The following is an 8,748-nucleotide window of genomic DNA, read 5'->3' on the forward strand; positions in this document are numbered from 1 at the left end:
ATGCTAAGAATTCCAATATCTTTTGTCATCACTTTAAATTCTTAGACTTGCTTTTATCGTCATCAAAACTCCTAAAGAATGATCTCAATATTCTATTTTTTGCCGCAATAATAATAATGAAATGGATAATAAGAAATTATGAAAATAATAATGAAAGTAATGGCAATTGTCATAACAAATTTAGAACTCTAACAGTAGTAATATTTGAAATAATAAGGATGAAAATGGTCGTAAAAAGCATTGCATATGAGGTGATAACGGCATAAAAATAATCGTAAACGATAATGACGTGATGAGAGTAATAATAATCATAATCAAATACTAAAAAGATCAAGAGAAAGTTCAAATATTGTATACCTTATTATCTCTTAACTAAATTTTCTTCTTAAGATAAAAAGAATATATTGCATTGACAAGATATTATAGGCAAAAGGATAAAAAGAAGTTATTATCTTAAAGCTACACCAAACAATTAATTAGCAATGTTATGCACATCGGTTACGAAAAGTATCAAAACCTAAAATTCCTTTATGAAAATATATCAAAAATCATAATGGGTTATAATGAAAGCATTGCGGATAAAAATAAAACTAAATATATACATAAACATGATATAAAAAAGTAAAATATATAGTTATAAATAATTTTAAAAAATCTTAAAATATTAATAACTGATAATATTATGTCTAAGAAATTTAAATAAAAACAAAATCAAATGACATCACAAATTTCAGATTCAAAAATTAAAATACAACAGAATATGAAGAGTTGCACAGTTGTTGTTGCTGTTCCTTTTGCCATGTCCATTATGCAACGCTATTATGTGAAACCCAAAGCAGCCACCACAGTCCGTCATAAAAAAATTCACAATGCCACCTCCATGTTATAACGATAAACTACAACTGTCATTGATTTTCATCATACCGCTATCATAGCGGTTTTTCTGATAACATTGTTAATTAAAGAAGAGTATCTGTCTATCTACTAAACAAGTTCATAGGTCCATATTATTTTATTTATTTAGAGTAAAAATTTGTTAACCAAAAGTCACTTACATACACCCCTCCACTAGTGCTAACCCACTAGTTTCACTAGTTGATAAGTGATAAATGAAATCGAATCAGGATAGTAGGAGAATAATTAAGATGGTACCTTATAGTCTGACAGTTCAATGAATTCTGGCGACATAAGAAGAATAATTTTTAAATCAGTATGGATCAAACATAAAGCATAAAGCATGTACGAGAGACAATAAATGACTTGGACGATACAATTGGTCAAAATCATCTGATGTGTCAATTCAACACATTTCATTTGTTTCAAATATTTAAGGACTATATTATCCATAATTAAATGAGTTATTAACTTATTATATATGTACACTATAAACTCCCAACACAGTATCAAGTACATAAAATATATAATTTAGTAGTCGGTATAAGATATGTACACACATCATATCTGGTAAGCCTCAGCAAGATATGGAGCCTCACGGTACTAATATATGGAGCACACTGTTTTACTTGCCACAGTTTCTTTTTTTTTTCATTGGAAAAACATTCCAATTCTTGACCAAAAGCTCCTGCATAATTTTAGACAACAGCCTTAGGCAAACGCTCTAAGAATACATATTGATGTAATAGATCTAGAAAATGCAGAATATTGAAATAAAACTATTAGAAACCAATCATTATGTCCCTTCACCCATTTTACTAAGAACTGTGTCTGAAAAACAACAAAAATAACAATTTTAAGAAGAATTGCATTCATAAAATAAGCATGTAACTAATGCAGTTATGCAAATATGTCAGACAAACTAACATTTAATTGTTGGAAACAACCATTTATACTCATGCAATGCAACCATTCCAAGTGAGAGTAAACAGGGGAGAGCGTCTCACAAACATCACACTGAACCCGATAAACTTCAAATGATGATGAATCACCGTTATCTAAGAGTTAAATTTTCGTCAATAGCAAAAGTATAGTGACTGTCTTTATCAGCAGGCCTCCAGTAGTGATTCATTGCCAGATATTCCCAATAAAACACAGATAGATAAGCATGATATGGAACCACTACATTTCATCATTTTCAACCTCTTGGGTGGTAGGAAGAATGCAACTGCAACCCCTCACAAATTAACATTTCAAAACTCAAGCAAACTGTTTCCATCGCCTAAGGTACAAACCAAAATAACAACAAATGCATACACGGTAACCTCATTCTATTTATAAATTCAGACAGTTTACCTGTTTCAATATGACTAACCTCAATTTAATTTAATTTATTTTTTAGAACAAAAAAGGCTTATCGTTGAAATCCACCAAACTTTATCATTCGTCCACATATTAATCAATTGTCATAGAATTGAATTAAGAACACACAAGGCCACTTCTGCAAAGAAGGTAAGGATCATTCATGAATTCAATGTTAAAATGCAAGCGAAACAAATGATACAGAGAAGAAAGAAATAAAAAACCTTAGGAGGAAGAGGAGGTATATCCCAAGTTATAGTAATAATTTTATTCAATCACATCCCATGCAGTAAGTAGAGTATAGCAACTCTTAATGCATGTTTGTTCCCCTTCCATTTGATCAGCTATACATGCCTTTACCTTTCCTCTTATCCTTTTGATGCCTATTATAACAAATATCAGGACCAGTTTGGTGGCATCCAAATGCTGGAGCAACTTCTCATCCATAACATTATGAGAAATGAAAAGTTCACAAAATTCACATGCACGAACAAATAACAGTAAAAGAAGTTGCATAATGCTAAATCTCACCCACACCCATAATGACTAAAGGTATAAAACTCATAATCTCTGCCTTAATGAATGAACCGAGCTGGCAATCATTTCTTCATGATACAAAAACTGAGGTGTTTCATGTAAAATTTCCAAGGGTTTAAAATTTAGATTAACTTGCATCATACAAGTTACATTGAAGGATTATAGTTACAGTTAGAACCTCAAAATGCATCAGTTAACCATAGCCCACAGATTTAGCATCTCCATTATGTGCTCTGCAGCAATGAAATGGTTTCCTCCACATATTTCTCAAAATAGAATAATGAGAAAGTACTATGAGAAAAAATAGCCACTTCCTCAGTCACTTTCTATGTCAGTCTCATCACGTCTCAAAGTATTATGAGTTGCTCTATTACCAATCATAACATTTGCCAATTCTTGAATTGCATGGGAAGTGCTCTGCCTCATTTTATCAACCAGTATTTCAATGTGATCTAAAAGCCCTAAACCCAAGAGTCGATTTCTCAGTAGCTCAACAGTAGTAACATAAGGTGGTATTCCTTCATCAATCATCATTTCAAAATACTTACATGCCTCCTCTAGTTTTCCTTTCTTCTTACAAAAACCATGAATCAAGACAGAATATGTTGAGACAGATGGAAAAAAATTTTTGTCCACCATGTTCTCCCAAACTTCAGCTACCTTATCAAACCTTCCTATCCTGATCAACAATTTGAGGACCATGTTATATGTATGGCGATCAGGGAGACATTTATCTTTTTCCATTCTAAACATTAACCTCAGGGCCCTATTGACCTCACAATGATCACAATGGTAAGCTTGTATTGCATTATAGCTCCAAATGTCTGGTTTAACTCCTCTCGAAATCATTTCATCCAACAATTGATAAGCTTCTTCCACAAGTTCATTCTTACATAGTCGCTTTATAATACAATTGTATGTAAAAACATTAGGCAAAAGGTTGTACCTTCTCATTTTATCAAGAACCCTGAAAGCTGATTGCACATCATTTGCATTGCAATACGAGTGAATAAATATTGAATAAGAAAAAGCATCTGGCTCAACTCTTTTTGACAACATATCGTGAAAAACATTCTTAGCTTCATCCACACAACCACCTTTGCAAAGAGCACCCAACAAATTGTTATACGCAAGCAAATCCACTGGACATCCTTGTTCAAGCATTGCTTCAAACAGCTCACGGGCTTTATCCGAATCACCAATCTCACCCCATCCACTTATCAAAATGCTGTAGGTTTTAGCAGATAAAGAGAAACGATTCTTAGCTTTGTCAAAAAAATTTTGAGCCTGCTGGAGATGCTTCCTTTTGCATAAAAAGTACAACAACTTATCCAAATCCTGAACATTTGGCATAACTCCAAACTCATCCATTCTATTGAAAGACCGAATTGCACCATCTGGTAAATTAGCCCGGCTATATGCCTTGAAAATGAGCCAGAAAATCTCACTGTTGATTACATACGAACGAGAGTCTCTCATTTCTATGAGAAAATCCCATAGTACGGCAAACTGTTTGCAACTTCCCAAGATTTCCACCAAAATGTGAAAGCTCACATCATTGTGCTGAAAACCTGGAATTGATTTAGCCCAAAGAAAGAATCTATGGGCTGAGAAGCCAAGATTCTTGCACCTTTTCAAGACCTGTTCGACCAAATTAGTGGATATTTGTGGTGAAAATGGCTTGAGAGAGAGTTCTAGATCATGGTGAGGGTATCGGTGGTCACTGAGTAGACGGGATATCTCATTGACAAGGTCTGGTAATGATGGTGGTAAGATTTGAGGGTTTGCGAAAGAATGAATGTGATAATTGGGTTTGTGTTGGACAAAGGTGCAAAAGAAATAGGGTAAGGTTTTATACTTTGAAAAGAATGACTGAAAAGCCATATTGGACAATGTGATATCAATTCCAGCACCGGGAAGGATTCAACTTCGTTAAAGCACCTTCAATTCAACATTTTCCATTGCTCAAAATCTGGGTTTCTAAAGATAAAAAAGTCATCATGGATGTGCAAAAAGCCATGGCAGGCACAACTTGCACTCTTCCCTGTTTAGACAAAAATTATTATGAAAAAGAAATTCATATGCAAGAACAGCAAGAGGGAAAATATTTCTCTATATGATAAACAAATGTAAGAATAGCATGACCCGACCTATCGGAGCAGCAGTGGCTCCAAGCAACAGAGGTATTTCTCCATATGAAAAGCCTAGCATTGCTCACTGTCTTCTTGAAGAAAAACCGAATTCATTCAAAATCCTAAAGAGTTCAATCAAAGGGCAAAATGGAAATTATAGTCAAATGCTAACTAACCTGAAAGCATAAATTGAAAAGAATAGAATTAGCATTACTTTGTTACAGTTTCGGTGCTTACTACAAGAGAGTTAGCTGATGAATGAACATTGGTAAAATAAACGGAGAAGAAACACCTCGGGGTATTGATTTGTTTTCCCAGTAGAATAGCAAATCTGGTAATTAAACAGCCCACCAGATAAATTGGGATTTGTTTCATGCCTTTGCTGTTTACACTCCTTACTTCCTAAGTTCACTTTACCCTTCCCATCCATGAAATTACCTGATTAGACATTATATTTTCCCCTTTATACTACATGTTCAGGAGTTTATGATGGTTGAGTGTTATTAGCTTTAGTGTTACCATCGTCTCTAACTATATGAGCAGGATTGGTGGTATTTGGAGAACGATGTACGATGTACAGATGCTTTAAAAGGAAACTGTAGACCAGACTGTTCCATCACTCAATCTTAAGATGCCTAAGTAAAAAATTACCATGTATATGTGTTCATCATTATCAAATTTTACTATGCAAGTTGTTTTATATCTGTCACTGCCATTATTGAGAGAGTTCAAGCGATTAGAATAAAGAATGTCAAGTTTTCATGTCTCATCTCCAGATAAGCAGAAAAAAATCCAATTTAATAAAATGACACATTAGAAGGATTACGGTATAAATATATTGTGAGAAAATGCATACAAGATTCCAGAGATGTTGACAGAGAATTACAAATGATATATATATATATATATATATATATATATATATATGCATAACATTGAAGCAAGAATATCAGTCTCGTGTTCCAAGAGTTCAATATATTGGTGTATATAGATTTAGTTCGGCGGCTTCCCATTTTAAACAACTCCTAGATATTACAACATGAAAAACAACTTTCCATACTACTTTAAGCTGTCTGTGCATGCTGCACAGTGATCAGTGAATTTTTTTGTAGGATATTTAAGAAAGATAGGTCTAGAAAGAAAGAATGATGACATTGCATATGGAAACGTAAGAAAATACAAGAAAAGAAAATTTGTCCACAAAATATTGGAAGAGTAGGAACGATTGTTCTTTCTCTCACAAAGTCAATTTATCATACTTACAGTTTGAATAGTCTGCATAATCCTTGTCACTGTTAAATCTTTTATTTGGATGCTATCTTGATGTAAAATATTGCAAAAGATGCCACCTTTTTCATTAATGTTTTGGTAAATTTGATACGTTTTTCGTCCAAATGATTGCTAAAAATCACCCTTGAAATCAACGTAAATGCTAAATATAAGTGTTTCACTTATTTTGAGAAAACAAAAGATAGTCTTAAATTACACACCACGTGTCTTTTACATACTGCTGCCTTACCAAGAAAATAATGTGAAATTATTAAATAAGAAGCCAAACCTAAAATCAGTATAAATATAAGCTACCTTTCATTAAGCGGACCAAATATGACTCAGGTATACGCTAAAAAACAAGTTTTAAAAATTATTTATGCAATCTTTCAAGCATTCAACCTTCATAAAAACATGAAAGGTACACACCTAACATTGGTTGTGAGAGGTTTTACTTAACATATCAAATACAAAACCAAAAATCTAAGAAAACTTCTCAACAAATCTTTGGATTAAATTAAACTGTGAAAACTTTGAAGTTTATTAACAACGTAACTCAATAAATTATATACCCCAGAAACCCATTGCCCCCGAAATTATTGCAACTATAAGATGAATATTACACAGATTTCTCCAAAGCAACGCATAATAATCACAAAGCAAATACCATCAAATAAAATTAAAGTAATAAAAATTAAAATTAAAATTAAAAGAAAATCATCCTGTCCTGCTGACTTAATTGGGTACATTTGATTCAAAACAATCCCTATCTCCGCACTGAATTGGACCTGCTAAGAAAACAAAAAGTTTCTGTTTCATTCTATCACTGCTCTTATAGCATATATTCTCTTGCTTTTAGATTGGTAATGGGGTATAATATGACTTATACATGAATCACTCGTTCCAGAGCTGGTTTAACTACTTTTCTCAAATTATCTTTTAAACGCATGCATACAGATATATAGCCGTAAATCACTACCTAGAAATGTGATTCTGCAAGAGAAACAACCATACCTTGTAATCAATACACGAGAAGCAATCCTTTACAATCAATCAGATAAAAGAAAAGCAGCTAGCTATCCAGCTGAGTGAAATTCACAAATAATACCCTTGAAAACACCTGGAATAAGGAAAGAGAATTAGAAAGACTCATGAAATATATTACATTTGTAATAAAGTTCTACTAATCATGTTATCAAACTCGAGTTAACTAGTTAAATTAACTCGGACGAGTTTACGTTTCTACACATGGCTTCCGAGTCAACTCGAAAGTAAACTCGATTTTGATGTAATCTCAGTAGAATCGGGGAACTCGGACAATCTGATTTTGCAACCGAGTTGGCGAGTTCGAAGATATTTTAAAACCCAAAACAACAGTGGCTTGGTGTGCGAGAGTGAAGAAAACTCACAGATTAGGGGATTAGGGTTCCACCCGTCGAGTCACCGTCGCCCTCGGCCATCGTCGCGCGCCCTTGTCGTCGTCGTATGCGGCAGGTTGGGAGTAGAAGCTACGTGAGGTTGGGTGGAGAAAGGGAGGCCACAGCTCCCTGCACTGTTTGGCTTCGTGTAAATGGTGGGTGGAATTTTAGTTTATTTTAATCGCTCACCATTTCACTAATTTCATTTATGAAATTATATTATTTAGGGTTAAATACGTTTCCACCCTTAACTTTCTTTTTTATATAAAAGTTTGAAATACTTCCAAAAAAATGAATTCACGTATTTTTTTAAATAAAAACTAAATAAGTCAAAAATTTTAAAAAATAACTAATTTCAAATTTATTAAAAATTAAAGAAAAATATATTTATCCTAATTATTTATAATATAAATTTTTATTACCTTTTACAATTAGGAATTATGTTTTAGTTATTTAATAATTATATAATGTTTTTTAATTTTGTAATTAAAGACTGAATTTGGGATTAATTTAAAGTATGTTTCAGAATGGAATTTGAAATCAATTTAAAGTATGTCTAAAAATATATCAAATTTAATTGAAAACAATCTAATTATAGATTTTCCTCAGCTTCACCTCTAAAATTAAATCTTGATCAATTTTAACTCTTTCACCATTAAACCTGCAACTTGAATCCAACCTGAAACCTTTTTCTACTTGAAGCATCTCATACCATGTTTTTATTTATAGAGTGGGAGAACAACTCAAAATTATAGTTTTTAAGGAACTCTATTGACCTCCTTTGCCTCATGTCTAACTTCATCTAGTCAAACAGATATTTCAAGCCCTTTTTGTATTATTGAAACCTTAAATTGAGCTCCTTAAAGATAATGTTTCCACTATTGTAAAGCAAATACTACTACAACAATATCAGGTCATGAGCGGGATAATTCTTCTCATGAACTTTCAATTACTATAAAGCATAAACCACTACCATTTTCACTTGCATCAACACACCCAAACCCTTGGTATGATGTGTCACAAAAAACCTTAAAAGATTTCTCGATATCGAGTATGATCAACACTGAAGCACGTGTTGATGGAAATAACCCCAAGGCCTGATAGTCTGAGCCAATGGCTATACCCGTTTTCTTTAT

The 8,748-nt window shown here is 32.9% G+C and overlaps 1 protein-coding gene across 4 annotated transcripts; it reads right to left on the reverse strand.

Annotated features, from left to right (window-relative positions):
- Nucleotides 1–579: 579 nt before the first annotated feature.
- Nucleotides 580–7,797, reverse strand: LOC114191613 (Pentatricopeptide repeat (PPR) superfamily protein). 4 transcript variants are annotated; one of them, XR_014996832.1, is made up of 5 exons: nt 7,604–7,797; nt 7,209–7,314; nt 4,944–5,047; nt 1,455–4,837; nt 580–1,178 (listed from the first exon to the last, which is right to left on the reverse strand). XR_014996832.1 is itself a non-coding variant. In XM_028080901.2 (4 exons), the coding sequence occupies exon 4, from the start codon at nt 4,675–4,677 to the stop codon at nt 3,109–3,111; it is 1,569 nt and encodes a 522-aa protein (XP_027936702.2). In that variant the 5' UTR covers nt 4,678–4,837; nt 4,944–5,047; nt 7,209–7,314; nt 7,604–7,797; the 3' UTR covers nt 1,274–3,108. The 4 variants fall into 4 exon arrangements, 1 of the variants encoding a protein (XP_027936702.2); XR_003605987.2 differs by lacking the exon at nt 580–1,178 and having other exon boundaries at nt 1,274–1,582; nt 2,972–4,837; XR_003605986.2 differs by lacking the exon at nt 580–1,178 and having other exon boundaries at nt 1,274–1,582; nt 2,481–4,837.
- Nucleotides 7,798–8,748: the final 951 nt, after the last annotated feature.

Source organism: Vigna unguiculata, chromosome 7, assembly GCF_037176805.1.
Source record: "Vigna unguiculata cultivar grain cowpea cultivar isolate G323 ecotype 2 chromosome 7, ASM3717680v1, whole genome shotgun sequence".
Classification (NCBI taxonomy): Eukaryota; Viridiplantae; Streptophyta; class Magnoliopsida; order Fabales; family Fabaceae; genus Vigna; species Vigna unguiculata.

Bases quoted from the DNA above. Each gene is read 5' to 3' on its own strand.
- LOC114191613 (XM_028080901.2), bottom strand. From the start codon at position 4,677: ATGGCTTTTCAGTCATTCTTTTCAAAGTATAAAACCTTACCCTATTTC.